Source organism: Cricetulus griseus (genome assembly GCF_003668045.3).
Source record: "Cricetulus griseus strain 17A/GY chromosome 1 unlocalized genomic scaffold, alternate assembly CriGri-PICRH-1.0 chr1_0, whole genome shotgun sequence".
Classification (NCBI taxonomy): domain Eukaryota; kingdom Metazoa; phylum Chordata; class Mammalia; order Rodentia; family Cricetidae; genus Cricetulus; species Cricetulus griseus.
The window spans coordinates 86,857,935-86,882,968 of NW_023276806.1; the positions used below are offsets into that span (position 1 = coordinate 86,857,935).

The 25,034-nt window shown below is 40.4% G+C and overlaps 1 protein-coding gene across 2 annotated transcripts in view; it reads left to right on the plus strand.

The window, feature by feature from the left end:
* Veph1 (ventricular zone expressed PH domain containing 1) overlaps positions 1-25,034 on the plus strand; it is a 197,341-nt gene that overhangs the window by 164,453 nt on the left and 7,854 nt on the right. For both annotated transcript variants that reach the window (XM_035451715.1, XM_035451716.1), the window contains one exon: positions 7,312-7,429. In XM_035451715.1, coding sequence (XP_035307606.1) covers positions 7,312-7,429 — 118 coding nt within the window. The remainder of the gene's footprint in view (positions 1-7,311; positions 7,430-25,034) is intronic.

Below are 25,034 nucleotides of genomic sequence, written 5' to 3' on the forward strand. Positions count from 1 at the left end.
AGCAGGTGGTCCAAGTTTGTATAAGAAATCTGGCTTAGCATGAACCAGGGTGAACAAGGCAGCATTCCTCCATGGTGTCTACTTCAGTTCCTACCTTCAGGTTCCTGGTCTGACTTCCCTTGTGATGGACTGTTGTCTGGAAGTATAAGCTAAATAAACCCTTTCCTCCTTGAGTTGCTTTTGGTCATAATGTTTGTCACAGCAACAGAAACCTAACTGGGATGGTAGAGTGGATGTATTAAATGCACTTGAACATTTTAATTATGATGAGTTTATTTATACCCATATCATAAGAAGTATCTGAATCAGTAGAAAGAGGGAACCAGTCTCAGGGAAAGGGTGGTATCAGGGACAAAAGGAAGTAAGAGAAGAACTTTGCCCCCTGCAGAGTAACACCTGTGGCTGAGTAATGTGGTCCCCTCATCTTCTTACCAAAGGAGGGAAAAGCAGGTGCCTTCAAAAAGGCCTGTCTGTGCCACACGGTAGATGCTCAACACATACTTGGTAAATGCTGGTGACAGCTATCAATTAGAGGAGTAGAATAGAAATTCTTTGGTTTTCAACACAAAAAGAGAACATAAAATGCTGGCCATAATTTCTAAAAATCTAATACTTTACTGCTGACACCAAAATAACCATGTCAAAGCTCTCTTGGTGTTTTGCTGGTTTTAACAATACAGAATTTAAAATAATTTTGATTTATGAAGAAGTGATATGTGGAGCTGGGGATGTGTCTCCACTGGCAGAGGACTCGCCTAGCTTGCACAAAGTTCTGGGTTCCACTCGCAGCGCCATATAAAACCTAGACATAATGGCACACATCTGTAATCCCAGCACCTGGAAGACAGAGACATAAACATCAGAGGTTCCAGATGCTCCTCAGCAATATAACAAGTTCAAGGCCAGCCTAGGACACATAAGAAAAAAAAAAAAAACACGTTTATCAAGTACAGATGAAGCCTGTGTAACCTGACCCAAATTGCTACCTTCATTTTCCACTTGGTCCCATACTCTTCTGTGACCTTTTCCATAAACTTTGTTGTTTAAAATCTTACGTTATTAACCTACATTATCTAGTCAAATTCTTTTTTGCCTTATCTTTAGGTGGATGTGAAGATTTGTCTTCTGAACTAAACCAAATATTATACCATCATTTTTAATTTTAAATTTTTTATTTATTTTACATATCAACCACAGTTTCCCCTGCCTCCTCTCTTCCTGTTCCCTACTTTGCCTCCTTTCTACCCCTCCCCATCCACTCCTCAGAAACAGGCAGGACTCCCATTGGGAGTCAACAAAGCCTGGCATATCAAATTGAGGCAGGACCAATCTCCTCCCCCTGCATCATATTATACCATCTTGATTAGTTCTTGCATAAAGATGTTCTCCAGAACCCTCTCTACCATGAACCAAATGTGGGAGTTCTAATCTTGCCACAGCCAGGGTCACAACTGCCCTCATCTGCCCTCATCTGTCTGTGGTCTCTGTTGACAGTGGGAAGCCTGCCGAAGGCCCTCATTGGATATGCGCTCCTAGATTCCCCTTATTAATTCAGGCTATAAAAATGAGAGCCAGTGGAGCCTGTCTCGCATGTGGCATACATGTTGAAGACTGAGATACGGAATCCTACCTACGTGTCCAGACTGACTCCATGATGCCACTGCTAAGTGTCTGTCTCCGACCTGGTGTCCTCCTTCTTCCTCAAGCACCAAAACATTTACCAGAGCTGAAACTAGGCCCAGTGATTTGCACAGCTCATCTCACAAGTCAAACGATTGAGAATAAGGATGTGTTCTGATTTTTAAATATGAAAATTGTGCTTTTGTGAACAGACTACATACTTTGTCACATGAAACCAGATACTGTGGGGAAGTATGAGCAGATGTACCAGGAAATTGACGAATTCCTCAAATACCAATTTATAGACACAGGTCAGCCATCTCCACATTTGTTCCCAAAGGTGTAGAATTTTCCAGGCAGTATATACATCAGAAAAACTTGGAAAGTTTGTTGAAAAGCATATGTTCCCAGACCTGACCACAGACTTATGTCAGGCTGCCATGGATGAGAGCTTCATACAATGCTTATAAGAGGTCTCCCAGGATTCCTGATGTTGAATCCAGCTGAGAACTAGTGATTTGGGGCAAAAGCCAGCATGCCACATCAACGAATTCAGACTCCTACACGTCTTCACTTACTGATTTTATTCAAAATACTTGTTAAATAAAATTAATTCCTATGATACTCATAGAGATGTGGGTGTATTGCACTGTAGTGTTTGTATTGGATTGGATTTGCATTGTTGGTTATTAAGCTCAAGGCATTGCACATGCTAGGCAAGTACTCTACCACTGAGCTACATCCTCACCTACCAGGTTAGACATTCAAACAGATGTTCTCTAGATGAATATGGGGTCTTGCAGCTGTTGTCCTAGCCAAGAAGGCAAAATTTCTAGAGCACAAGAGTTTGAAGCCATCCTGGGTAGCACTGCAAGACTCATTTCCTGAAAAACAGGAAAAAGAAATACTTTGTACATCTTTAATGAGTACACTCAAATAAACATGAAAATGGAAAGTCCAAATGTTACTGTTGATATAAATTAGAAATAAGATCTACGTACCTCAATTTATAAAAATAACAACTCATTGAAATATACTAGAGGCAAAGCACTATTCATCGTATTTCCAAAAATGATAAAAGAGCATAAAGGCCAGTCTTCCTGTGAAAGAGCTTTTGTTCAGTGAAGGTTCAAAGCCACATAGTAAGTAGCTCACACAGTAAGCTGCTTACCACACATGGAGGTAAGCAATGTCCTGTCCCACTTCTTGGGACTGCAGAACTATGCTGCCTCCATCCCTTTATCTATAGTCCCCAATGAACCAGCTGCTCTCACACTGTGTTTTATTAATTGCATTCAGCAGCAGTGTTTCTCAGTAGCTGAAAGAATGAAAAGATTAAGTTAGAGGAGGGACATTCTTTAAAGTCTCTTGCTAATCTGTGCACTCAACATAATGTTTCTTCCATTATGCCTGTCCAATGACAGATGAATTGTTGATTATATTCCCTCAGTAAATTGATTTCACAACTGGGACTACATATAATTAGGGTGTGCACCCAGGAAATAATTAAGGCATGGAGTCCTTATTAATGTGCAAGAAGAATAGCGACTTCTTGAATTTTTTTTCAATTCTATTTATTATAAGATACTTGGTTTTCAGGCTAGAAGTCCTAGAACCAGAAGCACACACAGCATACAAGGCGAGCCCGTGTTTTCTTTCTGAACATGGAAAGCCTTGGAACAGAATGTAAATGTGCCAGAAGACAAAGCTCTTCCAGATGTATGCTTCGGCTAATTTCTAGAAAACTCTTCACAGTTCCCTCTCAGTACATAGACCATGGTGTGAGCTCCAAAACCCACTGCACACTTTAAAACAAATACCACATTCACTTATGTACTTAGAGGAGAGCATGACATATAAGTCAAACGCACACATAGAAGTCAGGGGACAACTTGAGGCGTTGGTTATCTTTTTCCACCATGGATTCCAGGAACTGAACTCACGTCACCAAGCTTGGTGGAAAGCCTCTTTACTCAAGTGTCTTTGTCTACTGAGCTACTTGTTGCCCCCTTACTTTCTCTCTCTCTCTGTCTCTCTCTGTCTCTCTCTGTGTGTCTCTCCCTCTCTCTTCCTCTCTCTGTCTCTCATACACACACACACACACACACACACACACACACACACACACAGTTTTATGGACTATAATGAAATAATGTTGTCAATGTCCGCTCATCTTTCCCCGCTGCCTGGTTTGTTTTTCCCTATGTGAATTTACAAGAGACTTCCTTATGGTTTTCCAGATTCTTCATTTCATTAACTACTTTTTTCTAAACTTGGAGACAAACATCTAAACAACTGTTTCACAAGACCATTTTCCCACTAGTGACTTCTTAGCCTTTTTAATTAGGTGACACTTGCTAGAGAAATCCTTTTCAGAACATGTTTACTGGTATTATTATGCAACTCTTTCCTAAGTCCACATACATAAACAATGTGAGCTCATTGTTGCTTGGGTTTTACTGAGACCTGATTTGAAGGGTACCTGGGAGACCGACTTTTCTGAATAAGACCATCTTTCTTTGAGAATAGCCAAAAGACCAGGGTGTTGGCAAAAAAACACTTATTTGTTGTTGGACAAGCACAGTTCTTGATCTCTTGCTACCTACTAAAAGCTACTCATAGTTTCCTCAAGTTTCTTGCTTCTTCAAAGCCAGAAAGCCTTTCTTTGTAGGTGTCAACTAGCAAGATGGATCTTATGCATGTAAGGGTGTGTGTGTGTGTATGTGTGTGTGTGTGTGTGTGTGTGTGTGTTATGAAACTGATATTCTGTCATCTTTGTCATCATCTAAAAAGACCTAGAAGCCTCCAATACTCAAGGGTTATACAAGGATTATACAAAGGTTATACAAGCAGTTCAACACTGAGAAATGAAAATTGTTGGTATGTCATCTGAGGGCCCATCTGCCACAATCCCATCAGAACTGAAATACCCAGAGAGGGATGGAGAATTAGATGTGAACTATTTTATCATTCTTCTGTAGTTTAGATATAGAAAAGGAAGTTTGTAATTTTCTAAACTAATATTCAAAACAAGTTCTCTTGTTTTGAAGAAGAAGAAAGGAGGAGGGAAGGGGAAGGAGATATGGCCATATATCATTTCTGGGGCAAAATTGAGGGCTCAGAAGGGTAAAGGTAAGTTTGAAACAATGACCCAAAGCACATTTAAGAAATACAAATCCCAAAAGTTATCACTGGTAGTCTACACTTGCTTGTTTTGTGACTTTCTTTGGTTTTCCAGATATTTGAAATTACATGTGCTTCATCTGTCTATTTAAAGTCGGCTGTCGCTGCCAACTGCAATAGTTCCTGTAACTACCATCTATCTCCCTCACTCTGATCCCTTTGCATTACACCTCAATCCTCCAAAGGGCTAAACCTGCTCTTGGCTTCAGAATTCAAGCCCTGGGATGCAGCCCACCATCTGTCTTAAACTTCTCCAGTAACTTTTTGCCAAAGCAAGTGTGGATCATGGGCAACAACCTGGGACATTCCTGGTCTCAGAACAGGAAAAATAAAGGAAGCTCTACGTGTTATTTAGGTACTTTGTTTGCTAGTAGTGTTTGTGGGGAATGAGGAATTGATCTCTAATTGTGTGAGAAACAAAGACTGATCTGCATGCCGATGGCCACGGACAGACTTCAGAGACCGTGCAGTTTTGAAACAGATATTTATGAACATCTGCTTTCTCCCCATAAATTTTAATATGGATTTTATTCTTTGAAACATACAAAGCTCCCAGGTGCTTCTTTGGTCTTTATTTTGGGGAACATGCTTTTTTAAAAAGTCTCTTTTTTCCAATAAACACATTCTAAATCATTTTGTTAAAACAACATTCATTCATGAGCATGTGTGTGTGTGTGAGCATGCAGGAACTATTGAAATGCCTCTAATGCTAAGAATGCAAAATACTATATCCAGCGTATTAAGGCTCAAAAATGTCTAATCTGAGACTGTAAAGCATAGTTGTCTTAATAAAGATACTGAAAGGCTTGATCTTTGGTTTTCATCAGAAGGGTTTCTTTAATGCTTGTTTTGTGGCAAGCACTTCCAGAGGCTGGGATTTCAAACATCCAATGCAACAAACAAAATCCCTGTCCTCACTATGCTTATCTTCTGGTGAGCATGAAGGTTCTCTGAGAATAATTCTTAATTGCCTTTATGCTTTTCATATAGCTCTTTGGCAAATAGATTTATACTGGGCCTACAAACCAATGATGCTATTCCACTCCCATGGCTACACTAGACACTCGGGATGCAGCTGTTATTAAAGCAGATTGAGTTCCAGTGTCAAAAGGCTCAGAGTCTAGTATGCTTCTCATCTGTGTCTTCAAATGGAGAAGCAGTTGCTCTGGGGTAGGATCTGCATAACCCATTTCCCGTTCTCTACTCTGGTCCATCTGAAGCCACGAAAACTCCACAAGCATCACTTAGCCTTTCCAGATGCTAAGAGTTATTACTACAAGTAGGAAAGATGAAAGTTCAGGACCACAGGCAAGAACGCGAAGTCATAGCACACCAGTGCTCACACACAAAATACACTGAAGGAGTGCATACAAGCTAAGCTAGCAAGAACACAAGTCCTTCTTGGGAGGACCAACCTCTCAAGAGTGTAGTCCTGCTGCCTGATAACACAGGATACAGGTTATATACATAACCAGAGAACCCCTGGAGTACTGTAGAGAAACTCCTTTTCATTAGGCTAACAGTTTCCCATCTACTTACAGTCTAAAGACCATTTTCTTCTCTGCCTCCAAAAGAAGAGCACATGGGCAGGGTGCCACAGGCCATTTAAAAATGAGCCATCATAGTGTGTCAGATTCCACTCATCTACTCAAAAAACAATTACTGATAAACAATTTCAGAGATGATTTCCCACTAAAATCAACATTGCTGTATTGTGGAATAGAAGACAATATCTTCATATAGATCTAACATAAATCATAAGGCTAAACAGTACTGGAGATGAGGGCAAATGAGCCCATCCCTGTATTTTCCATCACTCTCTAAAAAAGCAACCTTATGAAAATGATATTTGAGGTATAAATAATTAGTTCTTGATTTTAAATGCAACTTAAATATAAAACAATTCAAACAGGCAATGGTGGCGCATGCCTTTAATCCCAGCACTTGGAGGCAGAGGCAGGTGGATCTCTGTGTGTTTGAGGCCAGCCTGGTCTACAAAGTGAGTTCTAGGACAGTCAGAACTACACAGAGAAACACTGTCTCAATAAATAAAACAAACAAATTAGATGGATAGATAGGTAGGTAGATAGATAGATAGATAGATAGATAGATAGATAGATAGATAGATGTAGACGATGGATATAGATAATATAGATACATAGATAGAGCCATTCCTCCAGCAGCATCTCCTTCAACCACAGTGCGATTTATGGAAATTTTGGAGATGCTTCAAATGAAGTAAAATTTTGATCCACTTCAGGTTCTGGTGTCTCTCCCTGAACTCCAAGCCATGGTCCTGAAGCAATGTTCCCTCACTCTACATGGAAGAGTGTGAGCTAAGCACTATTTTCCAAGGCTGACCAAAAGAAGCCCCTTTCAATGCTGTCCTGGTCCCAGCACTGCTAGTTAGCATCAGCCAGTCCAACTCCACATGCCCTTCTTCTGGTGTCAGGAGCTCTGAAGCAGGCTGGCATGCTCATTGTTTTGTACTTTGTGTTCCTGAAACAGGATCTGGACCAGGTGCAGCTCCATCTGGAAGAAGTGAGGTTCTTTGACGTGTTTGGCTTCAGTGAAACAGCAGGGGCATGGCAATGCTTCATGTGCAACAACCCTGAAAAGGCTACTGGTGAGTACCCCCCCTTGTTATGAAGAACCAGCTATGCATCCTCAGATGTACAGGGGTCTGTGGGCCCAGTGGCTTTACTTGGCCTTCTTCTTTGTAAATGCCCCCATTGTTCTAATTTACAGAGTCGTGTCTGATCTCTGCCTCATACTAAGAAAGGCTTCTCACTGGGATGGTTGTGCAAAAAAAGGGGGCAAGATGCTGGAAGGGAGAGAGATACAGAATCAGAAATGAGAGAGAAGAATCTTTGACCAGTTTGTGGTTATCAAGAGAACAAGGTCAGGATGGATTTGTGGTAGAGTGCTTGCAAAGCAAGTGGGAAGTCCTAGGTTCAATCTCCAGTACTTAAGGAGGGAAGAGAGATGGGAGAGAGGGATGAATGAAAGAAGAAAGAGACATTTTACTCTGAAAGTAACTGTTTTACCCAAATGACCCTGAAGTTTGGGGGAAACATTCTGCCCAACTGTGTTCCAGAGCCTCAAAGAGCTGAGGCCACACTAATTGAGGGACTGAGCACCCAGTCCATATTGTCCTGTAGTTATTCCTTATGGTGCTGCTTGATGAATGAATCATATACACTGCTAATTGGCAGCCACCAGTTGTTAACCATTCACCATTCACCATTCCTTGCCTTTTCTGCTGCCAAAGGAATTTAGTCTACCAACCTTTCTAAAAGTAACTGTTAGTGGATCCGAGCACAGCTCCGTGCTAAGCCGGGCAGATGCCTGCTTTCCTTTAGGCAATACAACAATATTGAGGTGAACACTACATTTCCTGCACCTTCTACTCCAATTTGGGGCCTTTATCATCTTAAAGATAACCTATTGTGGTGAGTCTATCCTCCTGTTAACTGCCAAGATGTTAGGGCTGAATAAATTTTTTTAAAAAAGGAAGTGTTTATTTGACCAGAGACAGCGACGTAAGAGCTCACAGAGAGGTAGCAATTAAAATGCATTACCCCACGGAAAAGGTATGGAAGGAAGGAGCTGGCAGCAGAGGATGCCAGCCTTTGTGAGGCACAGATTGTACACTGATTACAGAGTCTGGAATAAGCCCATGCCAGAGTGAACACCTCAGCTTGTAAAAAGTTCATTCAAGCAAATAAGAAATTGGGGAATTGTATGCCTCCATTATAAAACTTTCTAATTAGAGCTTTACCACACATATGCAAAAAGACAGAGTATAAAAGAGATTTCATTTGAGAGCATGGTGAAATACGGTACTTACTTATCTTAGGTGGCTCTAAGAGGGTCTTCAGATTGTTTGCTCCTAGTGAGCTAAGTTCTTAATACAATAAATATGGGGCCAAACTGGCTGAGGCGGGCCTCTGGAAAGGGGCTAGCATTACAAGACGCTCCTTTAATATGTGTTTTCTCAAATTTTCTGCCACACACTTGAAAAGAACATTTTGCACATCACCGTCTTATTTGTTTTTCTCACCATGAAGCACAGACTGGGAACACGGAGCGAGAAATGCTCTAACAAGGCCAAATACTTTATAGCAAAACATATTGAATCAAAATGTTCGGCCCTAAAACCTTCTGTGTGTTTGGATTTCTTTCCTCATTTTCTTGGGCTGCCTGAAAGAGGATCTGAGACAGAGAGGAGTCCTCTTTTAAACTGTTATTTTCACACTCAGAAACTCACGAGTCCCTGTAGAGTTTCTATTTATTGATTTCGTCTTCTTTTTATATAGGCAAATAAATTATATACTTAATCTAAGTGAAAGGTCTAACATCATCCTGCAGCCAAACATATTCTTCAGGGAGAAGGTATTTGCATTCTCGTTGTGCTTAAATTCTAACATGAAAGATGACTAAGACCTACAAATGAGTATCTATCTGGGTCACGGGCATAAACAGTTGGCCTGGTTGCAGCCTGTTTTTCAAACATGCAGTGTGTGCTTTTTGCATGGGCTGAGTGTCTTCTACAAGATGCCTGGAGGCAGAAAAATGGAGACAGTGTAGTCCTTCTGCTTTAGAAGGGATCTGCAGTCCAGTAAGGAACAGAGGCTTCTATGAGAAAATCTTGCACTGGTCTTCAGACCTTCTTTAGCATACAATAAATACTTATTGAATGAGTGAATGTGCTTATGATATCTAAAAATGCCCAAATTACCAGGCATGGTGGCACACACCTTTAATCCCAGCACTCAGGAATCAGAGGCAGGCAGATCTCTGTGAGTTCGAGGTCAACCTGGTCTACAAAAAAGAGTTCCAGGACAGCCAGGGCTACACAAAGAAACCCTGTCTCAAAAAAAAAAAAAAAAAAAACAATAACAAAAAGGACCACTTCAAATATTCCTTGATATTAAAATGTAATGGGACTGGAGAGATGACTCAGAGGTTCAGAACACTGACTGCTCTTCCAGAGGTCTTCAGTTCAATTCCCAGCAACCACATGGTGGCTCACAACCATCTATAATGAGATCTGGTGCCTTCTTCTGGCACATAGGCATACATGCAGGCAGAACACTGTATTCATAATAAATAAATCTTTTTTAAATATTAAAATGTGATGCTTCAAGCCCATGACAATGTGTTAACCATATCAAATACATATTACTATACCCTTCTTAGGGCATTGTGAACCTAGTGAAAGAAGTTTGGTCCTGTTTCCTCCATAAGAGAACTCATCACATAGAAACCAAGCAGCTAGCCTCATACCTGGTGTTTTGCCAAGCTGTGTACTGTGCACAACCCTGAACACCACTTGTGCTTGAATTGGGTCAAATGGCCTGCCATCTGTGAAAGGATGACTCAAAAGAAATAGAGTCAATCTCTAACAGAAAACACTGAACAGGCTGATAACCCCAGCCACAGGGACTAACCAATGATACAGTAATGTTCTCATATAGTCTGTGTTCAGATTTTTTAACCACTATTCAGTCTCCGTAAATGGGTAACAAATCCTAAGGCAATTACACATCAGGAAAGAAATTCAGAAATACAAAATATTTCTTATAATGTTCAAACTAAGGCTCTAGGAGTCCTTCAGAAGTCAACAGTCACCAACTGGCTTGTATTGTCACCTCACATATTTCCCAACCCAGGTAAAATTCTCATCTCTGTCTTCCCATCTCTTTCATCATCACACCGAGGCTCACTGGGGTTTAATATCTAGCACTCAATACCATTAATTTAAAATGAATCAGAAAAAAACTAAATGCTAGAGTTGTAGAGAGGCCCTGAGATCATGACAATTTATCATTCTAACTAATGGGTTGTTGCATGTTGTGCGTGTATTTTTATTCTTTTATTGTCATTATTGACTCTGTTTGACAAAAGAAGAAGAGAAGAAAAAAAAGAAAACACAGATTCAGCAATTTCCTCCAAGTTTACGCATTTATCCACTGGTGGGACTAGCATTTTCTTCAAGACAAGCTAATTTCATAAATTGAAATTTCAACCTCTGGGGCCAGTCCAAATTAAAAACATGTAATTTTAGAAACTTCAATAAAAATCATTCCACAATGTTATAGTGTGTTATAAAGACAAAAGAGGAGTTTAATTGTTTAGATGTGATCTGCCTCTTTGATTTATTTTACAAGAGCGGGAACTTTGATACGGTAATAAGAGAATGATCATTACGTGTAGCCAATGATTACAAGAGAAACTATTTCCAGTCCAATTGCTGATTCAGTTCCAATAGTCATTTTGCAAACATACAAAGCAGATGATTTCAAAATCCCAGAAATATCTCAGAAACCTTCCGAGACCTGTCTGGTGAGATTTACTGCAGATCCCATTACTCCACGTGAATGAGAGAATAGAGGTTAAGCAAGATGATTTAGCTGAACATAGCTGACTTCTGGAAAACCATGCACAGCCTCCTTATCCACTGCCTGTGAGTCTTGGAATTGCAGGGCCTGTGACAGTAAAAGAAGTCAGAGAGCTGTCCTGGGGCTCATCGGGACTTCTAGCCTGCCACATTTCTTAAGGAGGAGAAGTAGGTCATGACTTTCACTCTTGCTGCCTGAAGCACATGGGTTGACCTGGTTCTTGTAACCTACAAAAGGGTGAGAGAAAGAAGGAAGGAACAGCTCAGGATTTTGGCAAGCATGTCCTCTATAAATCCGAGTAATCCCCAATGTAGTCACTGCCTGAGTCATTTGATATTTAGAGTTTGAATGTGGTTGTCAGTAGGAGGTCTCCATGGATTCAAAAAGAAAGTGGAAGAATTCTTTTTGAATAATGTTCTATCGTGAGTCTTCTGTAGAACTGATTTTAAATATTTGCTGGATGAAAGCATGCTGCCCTTTCTATTACACAAACAACTGGAAGGGAGTCTAAATAAAATCAGTGTGGAAATGGCCTCCTTGACGATGAGATTATCTCCAGACACTAAAGACAATGGGGACTATGGTGTGGCTCTCCTTCAGTACATACCATTCTTGTGGTCTAGATGCCTTTCTGTGCCAAATGCCAACACAAGTATGGGCTAAATGACCCTTGAGAACCCAATTCATAGCCCACAAATAGCTTTTGAGTCCACTAATAGTGAACTTTTCCTTTTAGTTTCAATGTCACTTTCATAGAACTTCAAACATAAAGAATCCGCCTTGGACTTATGCAATGGCTGGGGTTGTCTTATATCTTTCCTCTTACCATACATGTTTGGGTGTGGGCTTATCTGATAAATATTACTAGCATCCCCAAAACAGCACAACGCTGTTGTACACAACTTCACAGTTCATATTTACACTGTCAGTGACTGTTGTCTTGTGTCTTGATTACATAAAATTGAACCCAGCTTGTTGTTCACATACTCTGGATTATCAATGATGATATAAACATGTACTCATCAGCCCAGATGATTTATCTTGAAATTCTTTTCCTCGTCCTCTGTCAACTTCTGGTTCTAGGCTGCAGCAGCATCACCACCCACCCACCCCCCACACACCCCTCTCTATTCTAAGGCAGAATAGATTCTCCTTCCCTTTGCTCCTTCTGTCTTCTCCCTACATGTTTGCATTGAATGTGGCATATTGACATCGTACAGTAAAGTGAAAGAGCAACTGTCGCCTAGCACACAGTCATGTTCAATAATCACTGACTAAGACATGGGTGATAAGCAAGTTGTGAACCGTGTCCGTGGCAGCATAGCCATCCTAGAAAATGGATTTGTTTTTGAAATACAAAGGTAAAAAGGTCCCAGGACTTGCAAGACTGAAGAAGGAGGATCATGAGTTGGAGGCTAGCCTGGGTTGGTTACATAGTGAGACTGTCTCAAAAACACAATCTGATGTTTCATTGACTTTTAGATGAACTGCTTTTAGCTGGTATACAAAATAATGGATCTCATCATGACATTGTCAAGCATACACATCATAGTAATTTGCTCATGCTAACTTATCTTACCTCCCATCACTTCCTCTGGCTTCATTGATCTTCCCTCTGCCCCTAATAGTCCTCCTTCTTTGTGTGTGTGTGTGTGTGTGTGTGTGTGTGTGTGTGTGTGTGTTTGCATTTAGGTTTGTTAAAGCTAGACTCTATATGTGACAGAAGATAAGCTATACACTATCTGTTTCCTCCCATTACCCTCTCTTGTTTTCCCTTCTCCTGCACTTTGCATCTCTTCTTCCCCTTCTACTTGTATGTCAAATATATAATGCATATTCACAATTCATAATGATGTATATAAGAGAGAAAATGATGTCCATTTTCCTAAGTCTAACTTATTTCTCTTAACATGACTCTCTTCAGCTCCGTCCACTTTTCTGAGAATGAAATAACTTCCTTCTCCTTTATGTCTGAACAAAACTCCCCTCTGTATAGATACCATATTTCTTCATCCATTCATCAAGATTATCCTGGCTGGTTCCACAGCTGGGTTGTTGGGAGCAGTGCAGTAATGAGCATGGCTGTGTAATATCGCTGAACACGATGACTTAGCTTCCCCTGAATGGGGTAACTGGATCACACAGCTTTACCTGGGGATCTTCTTAATGGTCAGCCTTCCTTTGAGGGATCAGCCCTTAGTACCACTTACAGAAGATAAAAAGAAGCCACTGCAACAACAACACCACACTGAGCAATACAGAGGGTTATACTTAAAACCGATATAAGCCCACTTATGACCACAAGACAGAAAATCGCAAAAATCATGTCAAGAGTGTTGTAAAGACAAAAGTTATATAGGGTAAATGTAGAAATAGAAAATTAATAAGGTAAAAGAAATCAGGCATTAAAGAAGCAAAATTTAACAAGGGTAAAATAAATGAAGGGGGAAAGGGAAGAATGAAGAAGAATGCTATCAGGGAGAAGAGCAGAAGCTAATAAAAGGGAAAGATTTGCCTATTATGGAAAAATTTAACAAATATGATGATGCCATGATAAAATCCATTATTTGCATGCTGACATAAGATATTAATTTAAAACAATTAGAAAATTAGATAAATATAAGAAGGGAAACAAAAGTTAGGAACATAAAGCTTTTAAAAATCAAAAACTCTACTAAAAGTACAGTAAAGTGAAAGATGGGGGCACAAAGGAAAAGGGAAAATTCACCCAATACTTATGAAAAAAACATAATTGGATAAAGTAAAAGGAGATCAAAAAAGAGTGTAAAACCTTTAAAAAGAGAGAGAGAGATAAAACAGGGCTGGGGATGTATCTCAGTTGGTAGAGTGTTGGCCTAGTACGAATGACCCCAGGTTCGATCACAACACTACATTAAAACATGGCATGGTAGCACACTCCTGTAATCCCACCATTTAGGAAGTGGAGGCAGGAAGATCAGAAAGAAGTTCAAAGTCATCTTTTATTACCTAGTGAATTCAAACACAGAAAAACTATTATTGAAAGTATAGTAAAATGGGAAGTGGAGGACAGAAACACAAGGCAGAAAAAGAGAAGAGGTTGGGGCAGCCTTTTTGTGTTTTCTTTACTCCAAAATCGAAGTCTTCCAGGCACAAAGGGTCCCATGGAACGTGAAGATTCATGTATTTCCTATGGTTTACCAGACTTCTGTTGAGCTCATTTTCCTTCTCTGGGTACCTACGCCCTCTGCTGGCTATGCTTATCTTTGCAGGACCTGTGGATGCAGGTCCTCAAGCCCTCCTGAGACTCCCTGGTTCACAGACCCTTGGGTGGCTAGTGCTTAACGGAAAGCGAGCTTGGGAGAAACGTGCACAGCACTGAGAAATACACAGGTGGACTTGTCTCTGTACTTCTATCACGTGTGTGAATGCATGTATGTGCTCATGTGTGCCCATGCACGGGGCGCCCGTGTGTGTGTGTGTGTGTGTGTGTGTGTGTGTGTGTGTGTGTGTGTGTGTGTGTTTCCACTGCCCTGTCTACTCCCTTTTTGAATTCTGACTACCATTTTTCTTCCTCTCTTTGGATTTTTTTTCTGATCCTGACTCTTCCTCGGTGTGTTACTGAGAAGCAATTTCTCATCTACCATCCATACCCTGAAGTTCACCTGTCAATGTTTCTTAAAATTAAAATAGCCTGGCACTTTGCTTTCTGTAGTCACAGGTACTCAGAAGACTGATAGATAAAAAGAGAGTATTTGAGGCCAGGTGTCCAAGATGAACTGGGCAATATAGCAAGGACTGTCACAAAAACATTGATCCATGGACAAGACCCAAGGACCCAGTTATAAGTCCACACTCCTACAGCCTTCTGATTTTTGACAAGGATGTCAAAACACACATTGGAGAAAAGCCAGAATGATGTTGGGAAAAGTGTGTGTGTGTGTGTGTGTGTGTGTGTGTGTGTGTGTGTGTGTGTGTGTATACATAGAGGAATGAAATCTGATCCTCCCTTTCTCACCCTGCACACAAATCAGTTCAAAAAAATCTCACTGTTACACCTGACACTGTGAAACTTCTAGAAGAAAGAATAGGGAATACACTTCAGGATGCAGGCTCAGTTCTGAATAGGACCCTGGTTGCCCAGGAACTAGGACCCACAATCAACAAGCAGGATGTCATGATGTCAAAAGAGTCTCTACTGTAAAGGAAACTTAATCTACTGAAGAGGCAGCCTACAGAATGGGAAAAATGTTTTTGCCAGCTACACATCTCACAGAGGATTTGTGCATAAAATATACAAACAAAACAAACAACCCAGTTAAAAAAAGGGGGAGGCTATGGAACTGTTTGGGCCTAAATAACTAAACAGAGTTCTCCACAGAAAAAACAAATGGCTAAGAATATTTTTTAAATGTTACAAACTTACAAGTGCATAGGCAAAAGGTTGTTTACAGCGTGGAGCATGTCTGCCACAAAGGTAGTTGCAATACTAAAAGCCCACCAAGCCTAAGTGACGACTCAGCCTGATTTGCAGGTAGCTGGACAGATCAGAGCATCCTCCCAGCAGTTTACCTGGCTGGGGAGTCTCCACCTCAGGCATGTGTTTAGTGTTTGCATAACCTTGGGGAAGGAGTCTTGTGAATCTTGTTAGTTTTAGGAACTTCTTGAGATTTGTGAGTTGTTTACTTCCTGAATCACCAAGCCTCCACCATCCTTCCTGGGGGTAATGTTTCAATTTGAAAATAATTGTTACATGACTACCAAAGCTTGCATCTTAGAAAAATTTCAGTAATAAAAATTTTCCTCAGTCAGTAGTATCAATACACAAATATTCATTTTAGGGGGAAAAATTATAGAGATTCATCTGATTACACTTGCAGTGTCACATATACTTTATATAAACCATTTTTCAAAGGCAAGTTCTTTTTAGCACTATTATAAACAGGGTGTATGAGGATTTTATGTGTGTGTGTGTGTGTTCAAGACATGTGTGCTTATATATAACTAAATATGTATATACATATGATTGTACATCTGTGTATATATATCTATTATATATAGCACAGTATGGTGTATATGCTACAGCTAATGCTTCTAACATAGACATATTAAACTTAGATTTATTGTTCAAAAGTTTGAGGCCAAATGTTGAACTATAGAAGACAGAAATTGTTGGGATTTGAAATCACATGAAAGCGTTACAGGTAATGCCTTAAAATCCAGAATACCATACATGTCCTCACAGGCTGACCCTTTCTATCACAAATTTTGTACAAGTATTTCATGTCCATATATCCCAACCCCAGGCAAGCTCTACCATATCCTGACAGTATGAGAAAAGCATTCAACATTTAAAACTTCCTGACAGCCTATTGCCCATTTGTTCCTGAATATTCAGGGCCACAACCTACCAGATATTCCAAAACAAGTTATGAAACAGAAAGTGAGAAAGAAAAATGAATTGACTTAAAATTTAGCAGACCTAGAGACAGAGCCTAAGTTCACTCCACCATGCCGGACTTAAAATTTACAGGCACAAGTGAGACAAAAGCCAGGATCTCTGCAGACTTGGTTGTGAGACCATTTAACTCTGCCAGGGTTGCCTCCATTCTCAGCAGGTTGTGTCTGTCTTTAGCTCGCTGCTGGTTGCTACCCAGCTTTGAGCATGAAGGATCTGTTGTATTTTTTTAAGTTCTGCTGTCACAGTCTTCCCTTCTTCTTTGACATTCTTTGGTCTTGGGTGATTTGGGATGCTATACCATGTACTGTAGAGCTTATGTGAAATTTTCTGAAGTATAACCATTGAAAAAAATATCAGAAGCAATATGTGTAGAAGTCAGGCTAGAATCAAGAAGTGTTGCCTCAGACCCTTCTTACTTCCCTTAGCTTTAGTAGTGGCACAGTTACTCATCATTGTTGATGTCTCTGTAGTTCAGACTGGCTTTGCCTCAGTACTTACATCATTTCAATTCTTTCTTTCCTTTTATCTGTATACTTTTAAGACATTGCTGCTTACTTGTCTGTCTTTGCCAGGATAAAATTCTTTCCTGATCCCACACCAGAAACGAGGAGGCAGGTGGAGGCCAGAGTCAAAGGTCAAATTAAAGCTACAGACATCTAGAAATAAGGGCTCTTAGGCTGGTTTTATCTCAAATCTATTCTTAAATGTTTAAATATTTTGTATCTCAGATGGAAAAAATACCCTATCATCATCACACTTTCAGAGTTCTTTGTTTCCGTGTCTGTTTTGTTGTGCCTTTCTCTTTCACAGCTATTAGATAGGAGCTTCCCTTTGCCCTTCTGTCTGAGGACAGCTTTAGCTTCAGCCTCCTAAAATGCCTATTAAAAACACTAGCTTTGTAATTGAAATCCATGAGTGTTTTGTTTTTTCTTTTATAACAGAAAATATGAGCTACAAAGCTTGAAAATAAGGTTATAAAAACAAACCCCAAGAGGGTCTAGGGATGTGTAAACTGCCTCATTGTCCCACTGTGTACAGCATTACATCAAGAGACTCTGCAGTGTTTAAGCCAGTCAGCTATTAAATTGGTTCTGCCTAGAATGGGAAGTGCTTTAATTGTTTGTGCCTCAAAATAATGGCCATAGTATAATTAGGAACATATATATTAAAAATCTTGGGGTTTCATTTCACATAGAGAGATACTCCCTCAGCCTAGACACACGGGGGAGGGCCTAGGCCCTATCCCAACTCTGAAGACTCCCCATAGAAGACCTCACTCTCCCTGGGGAGCAGAAATGGTATGGGATAGGTAGTGTGTTAGTGGGGGGCAGGGGAGGAAGGGGAAACTGGGATTGACATGTAAAACGATCTTGTTTCTAATTTAAATAAAATGGAGGAAAAAATCTTGGGGTTTTTGTTTGTTTGTTTTTATTCGTTTTTCAAGACAGGGTTTTGTGTGTGTGTGTGTGTGTGTGTGTGTAGCCCTGGCTGTTCTAGAACTCGATCTGTAGACCAGGCTGACCTCAAACTCAGAAATCCACCTGCCTCTGCCTCTGCCTCTGCCTCTGCCTCTGCCTCTGCCTGCCTCTGCCTCTGCCTCTGCCTCTGCCTCTGCCTCCGGAGGGCTGGTATTAGAGGTGTGCGTCATTATTAACTGGCAATAATTTTCTTTTTGATAATTTTGGTAAGCAATTATAGGTTTTACATTCTAAAAGAGTTCCATCCCAGGGTATCATAGCCACCAAACAAGAAAATGACATAGTTACACAGACACTTTTATTTTAAGATTTTTCAAATGTATTTGGAAACAGTATCAAGATCAGAGTGGTCTGGTACAAAGTGCAACAACATATCAATTTCAATAGAACTATAACATGGCATTGAGATGATTTCAGCTCATAGAGAAATTTAAATGAGCCCAAATATGCTAAAAAAACTAATAAAATTAAGTATTAAATATATGATTTTTGTCTTTTTAAAGTTAGCCCCTTTATAAACTATATTGAAACTGCTTCAGTGTTTTAAGGAAGTCTGGTTACTTTGAATACAAAGAACTAGGAAGCTATTTAAAGAACTCTTTGGTTATGGCCAACGTTGTTGCATATAAATTTTACCTAGGAGATTACTCTTTTCAAGCCTATGTGACTGCAGGAAACTCTTTAACTCACTTTGATTATTTAGCACGGTATTTAGATAGCTGAGAAAATGTTATCTCAGAACTCAGAAACCATATATGGGCTTAAGTCACCTGTTTTCTTTTTCAAAACTTTGGCTTGAGATAAGGAAAAGAAACATCAAACAAAAATGGACCTAATGAGTCTAACAATTCTGGTATTATGTCCTAAATAACAATTAATTATAAAAGTCCTCAGAATTTTAGTTCGAATCCAAACTTATTCCAGAGCTTCATCGGTAGCTTTCTAAGTATCTTTCAACTAATTAGTATTTATATACTCATATGTATATTCCAGAAAAATTACCATGAAAGGACTACTTAGCCAGAATTAGGCCCAAAGCCACCAAGATAGTATAGACTTAGCATTTCCCATGTTTATACCAATTACAACAGAGACTTTTTAAAAATTCAAATGCAGGCAACTTTCCTGGGAATTTAGCCCTCTGATTGTCATCTCATAAAAGCAGAACTCAAAAAACAAACAAACTGGCAAAATAGTTATTTATGCTTCAGACACTTGAACTTACTTAACATCAAGTGGGACTGCAAATTGACAAAGGGGACTCCAAATGGCAGTCACACCTCAGATGTAGAAACAAAGATTAAACCAAAATCAAATCACACAAGTGACAAATCCAACTATATAGATGGGTACACCCAGACAAATGAGTGCCTTGCCAAATAAAGGCCCACCTAAGCCAGGCCTTGGGCTTCACTACTGCCAACCCCAGCTACAGAAATGCAGGCAAAATCAGAAATGTCCTGTGAAACAGTGGAGCAAATCATAAATGACTCAGATGAGCCTTCATTCAGCATGATGAGCCCATCAAATGTGCACAATTTTTTCTTACAAGTTGTCCAAGAGCACAAAACAAATACAACAGCAGTTTATCCAAAACTTTCCAAATCATAATACCAAACAACCCTAGAAAGATCTTCAAAAATAAGACCAGGCCAAAAGCACAAGCCTTTTCTGTTATCAATTCACCAGTAGGTGTTTATAGGTGGCCAGCACCTACGGTGGGTGAAGTGGGGTTGGCAGAGAGTTCCAGGCAGCTCAGCTTTCTCTCCCCCGCCCCGTGATTCAAATTTGGGGGTTGGATGGCCACAAGTTTTCTTCCTAGATGTCTGAGCCAAAATAATTAAAAGATATACAGGTCCATGGCCTGCCATCTTTGATTTCCTGAATTCCCAAGCAAATGAGGAAACAGAAATTGGTAAAGAAAAAAAATTGTTTTATTTACAGTTTGACCAAGCTAGGGAGAGAAACAAAAATCAAATTTCTTTACACCAGCCTGTGCAGCCTTACAATTTGTAAATAAATAAATAAGTAAAGAAATCAAGATAAAAGCTAGAAAATATGTAGATTTTGCTGGCATACAGTTTGATCAGTTCTTTCTTGGGAGAATGTAAATCAGCCCCAGGTCAGCTTGCTTCTCTGCAGGTAGTCTCCATGCTCAGTTCTCAGCATGTAGAATCTGCTATCCTTCACAAATTATAGTTACAAGATGTTGCCAATAGTATCTTATCATAAGATCTCATTAATGAGACCACGTGGGACCTACATGGGATATGTGTATGAAACTCTCTCTTGTTAAAAGTTTAATCCTAAGATTGAACAATTACCTCCAATTCTTTCTACTTCCTGATCTTTTCCCATTGGTCCCTGTCAGTCATGATTCAAGCCAATCTCTGTTATGAGGCTCTCAGAAGAGTACACAGGTAGCCTCATCTACCACACAGAATTGTTAAAAAGGTTCTGTTCTCATAAAAAAAAACCCTTAGATGTTATTTGTTTCTTTGTTTGTTTCACCAGACTGGGGTGATGGCTCAGTAAGTAAAGCACTTGCCTTGCCAGTGTGAGGATCTGAGTTCAGATTCCCCAGAATGCACATACAAAGCTTGGCCAATCAATGGCATGTATCAATTGAGAGGTAGGGACAGGCAGACAAGAGACTCACTAGCCAACTGGTCTACCTACTACAAAAGATTCTATGCCAATGAGCTAGAGAAAACCCTGAGATATGAAACTCAAGTGTGTTGATACATTATTTATTATTTATTAGAGCTTGCCTGGAGGCACAGAAAGAAAAACCAGCCATACTAGCTAGCCGTAGAAGCCAGGTAGTGATGGTACACACATTTAATCCCAGGATTTAGGAGAAAGGCAAATGGATCTCTGAGTCTAAAACCACCCTTGGGCTACTGGAGAGTGAATCAGAGCTCACACCTTTGATCCCAGGATTTGATAGGTATAAAAGTAGAGGCATTCAGCATGAGAATTAGTCTCTATGTGGAGAACATAGCAGTCTGAGTGAATCTGAAGAGCAGTGAAGTAGGGACAGTCTGAGAATGGCCCCTTTGGTCTAAGCTGAGGTAGAGGTAAGAGCTAGTAGCTGGATGCTTTGCTTTTCTGATCTTTAGCATGAGGCTTGAACCCAAAAGGTCTTTGAGTCCTTTATTTTTCCTGCTACACCAAAGGTTGTTCTCTGACCTACAAGCACAGGTGCACCCAGGTGCACTCACACTCATCCGTGTTATACACACACAAACACTAAAAAGATTTTGTTTCATTAATAACATAATAATTCAAATTTCACAAAACATTGATTCTAAGCACTTTCTCTGTAACTTTAATGAATAAAGCCAACAATGTATATATGATCATACTGTCATCCTATTCTTTTACTCTATAGAAAAGTCATAATAATTTTCCTCCAGCTATTTTTGACTTTGCTTTTATTGCATATCATTTGACCAATTACTTTCGTCCACCATGACAAAACTCAAAACTTCTCAGGAGTTATTGAGCAACACAGAACATATAGACTACTGCTCTCCATAGTCTGGTGACCTCATTAAAACTCCTGAGTCCTTCACCATCCCAAAAGTCACTGGATTTGGAACAGTGCTTTGGAAAGTGCATTTTGACAAACTAGCAGCTGATTCTGAAGAAGGTGGCCCCAGAACAGTCTGGTAAATATACACTAAAAGTTTTATAAGGTATAACTCTGACAACCAGTGGTTTGTCAGATATTTATATACCTAAATTATCTAAAACATGACCTATATCTTATTGACTATTAAACTATGGAACAATAAAGCCACTCGGTCATGTGTTAGTACATACACAAGGCTACTATCTCACTTTCCTGTTTTGGTTCCCACAGCATCTTGGAGGGGTGGCTGATTATTTTGTGTTTGTATTTATTTATTTATTCACACCAATAAGAAAATATAGACTCTAAAGCACATAAGCTACATGGCATTTGTTGGTATCCTTAGTGATTTCAAAAACCACACTCAGTCTATGTGGCTCCTAAGACCCCACAATCAATGCTTCCATTCCTCTGTGATTACTTCTGGCTTTATTAGAACTGTCACACACACTACCAAAAAAGCAAATTTGAGAGTCTCAGTACATACAAAGAAATTCCCTATAGACAGCAGAGAAACCACAGCCCCCATCAGCAGTCATCTCAAGAGTGACTGTATACTTTTTCTCAGCTCTTACTTTAAAACTTTTATTTTGAAACTCAGCATTTAGGAATTACATATTTTCTCCCAAAACATGTCTTCTTTTAAAGCCATTTACTTCTAACAAATCAGAACAGACTATATAAAAATTCAGATATCGCAAACAAAACTCATGATAGCCTCAAATACAGGTTGTTTATATGCAGTGAGATATGATTTTCTATATGTGGGTGAATGATTGTCTATATGCAGTGAGGTATGGTTTTCCATATGCAAGTGAGGTATGGTTGCCTATATGCAGTGAGATATAGTTGTCTATATTCAGTGAAGTATGGTTGCCCATATGCAGTTAAATGGGTTGTCCCTATGCAGTGAGGTATTGTTGTCCCTATGCAGTGAGATATGGTTGGCCCTATGCAGTGAGATATGGTTATTTATATGCAGTAAGCATACACACCAAGGAGCTCCTAAGTCTGAAGAGAAGTCAGTGTGCCTAGGGATTAGCAGCTATGCATATATTACTGACTACTCATTCTTTCCAATATATTGCAAAGATAAGGGTGCAGTCTAGAGAACAACCACAAATGTCATGGAGATGCTTCCAATGCATCCCAAGCCACTGGTGACAGTGTAAATAACAGTTATTTTAAAAAGTGCAGAGAAACACTGTCTCCCTGTCTCAAAACAAACAAAATGTATACCCTTCCTTTTCAGACTGAATGGCTTCTCACGCGTATTATGTTGACCTTGAAAGGATTTCTTGTCTCACTTTGAATTCTCACTATTCTTAACACTTATACTAAGTTACTCCTCTAAATAAGGCCCTTAACCTTACCACAGTTGGGGAGAAGGTTATAAACTACCTAAAAATAGGAAAATTGAAGGTCCAAAATATATTACAAGTTTGGCCCAACTTGATATACAATGTCCTTTCCCTTTCTTCCACCAAACTCCATATCCCACAGGCTACCACATAGAGACTGTACACATTGTTATGATAAAGCATGAGGAACCTTGACGGATTTCATGGCAAGCAAGGGTGACCAAGGCAGAGGGACAAACATGCCAGGCAGGCAGAGCTTAGTGAGAAGTTTTATTAGAAAGGGGAGGGAAGAGGGAAGGAAAGAGAAAGAGGTAAAGAGACACAGAGACAGACAGAGAGAGGACAGAAGAGAAGAGGGAAACAGGAAAAGTCCTGTCTGCCCCAGGGGAACAGCAGGAAAGAGAAGAGCAGAAAGACAGCATAAGTAGGCTGTCTTTTAAAGGGGTCCTTTGCACCTGAGCTGACCAGAGTACTGCTAGGTGTGCATTCTGCCAGGTGACAGGGGCAGGCCAGCATAATGCCTGAATCTTTACACCCATGGTTCCCTTTATCTCTGGCTGTCGGTTAAGTTCATCGTGGGAGGGGAAGCTCATTGACACAGGCTCCCCCACACCCTCCTGCAGATTAGCAGAAGGGAAGAGAATGAGGTGGGATCATTTATTCACAAACTCTCTCCCTTCTTGATAAATGGGAGTTGACTGTATCCTCTTTTCCAGGCCACAGCTAGACAGGCGTCCACTAGACAGGTCTCCCCCAGGGCCTAACTGCTCTAATACCCTTCCCACTTTAGGCAAGAGGCTATTATGCCTTCATGGCCACTGGCCTCAGAGTGTTTTAGTTCTTGCCCTTGCCGACACCTGTGTCAACAGTGCTTTATGAACTACTCTGATTACCCAACTTCCTGGATATGCAATCTGCTTCCTGCTGGGGCCCTGCAGGATATACAGGAGATGCCAACTGGGGCCTGTGAAGCTTCCTGCTGTGCTGACACCTCAGACCCATAGGCCCCTTGCCAGTCTTTTAATGGAGCCTTGCACAGAGCTCCCAAAAAATTCATTGTGACCTCCCATGACTGATAACCAATCTCTTCCCTGCATTCTACACCCTTAAAGTCTTGAACTGGTTTACTTCCTCAACCCTCAGCCCAGGACTTTCTCCCCAAGCAACGACTTTAGAACTTGCCTCTGAATCACTGTCTTCCACCTTTAGGTTCTTTTGTGTGGTTTTCCATGCACACCTTTCTGTGCTTTCTGGAGAGTTCTTCCCCCCTTCCTCATCAAGGCCCAACTCCCCTATCATCTCTTCTCAGCTAAAAGCAATATTTACTCTTGGGTGCAGGAAAACTTGGCTACCCTTCTCTGACATCACTTGCCAACCTCTGTTGAGCAGTGTGGGTTTTTTTCTTCTTTTTTCCATCTTTTTTTTTTATTTGAATTAGAAACAAGATTGTTTTACATGTCACTCCCAGTTCCCACTCCTTCTCCTCCTCCCCTGCCATCCCCCCACCAACTAAAACCCTACCTATCACATATCCTTTCTGCTCCCCAGGGAGGGTGAGGCCTTCCATAGGGGGTCATCAGAGTCTATCATATCCTTTGGGATAGGGCTTAGGCCCACCCCTGGGTGTCTTGTCTCAGGGAGTATCCCTCTATGTGGATTGGGCTCCCAAAGTCCACACCTATGCAAGGGATAAGTAGTACAGGAAGTCCTGTAGATTTCCAAGGTCTCCTCATTGAAACCCACGTTCCTGGGGTCTGGATCAGTCCCATGCTGGTATCCCAGTTATCAGTCTGGGAACCAAGAGCTCCCCAATGTTCAGGTCAGCTGTTTCTGTGGGTTTCACCAGCCTGGGCTGGATTCCTTTGCTCATCACTCATTCTTCTCTGCATCTGGATTCCAGTTCAGTTCAGT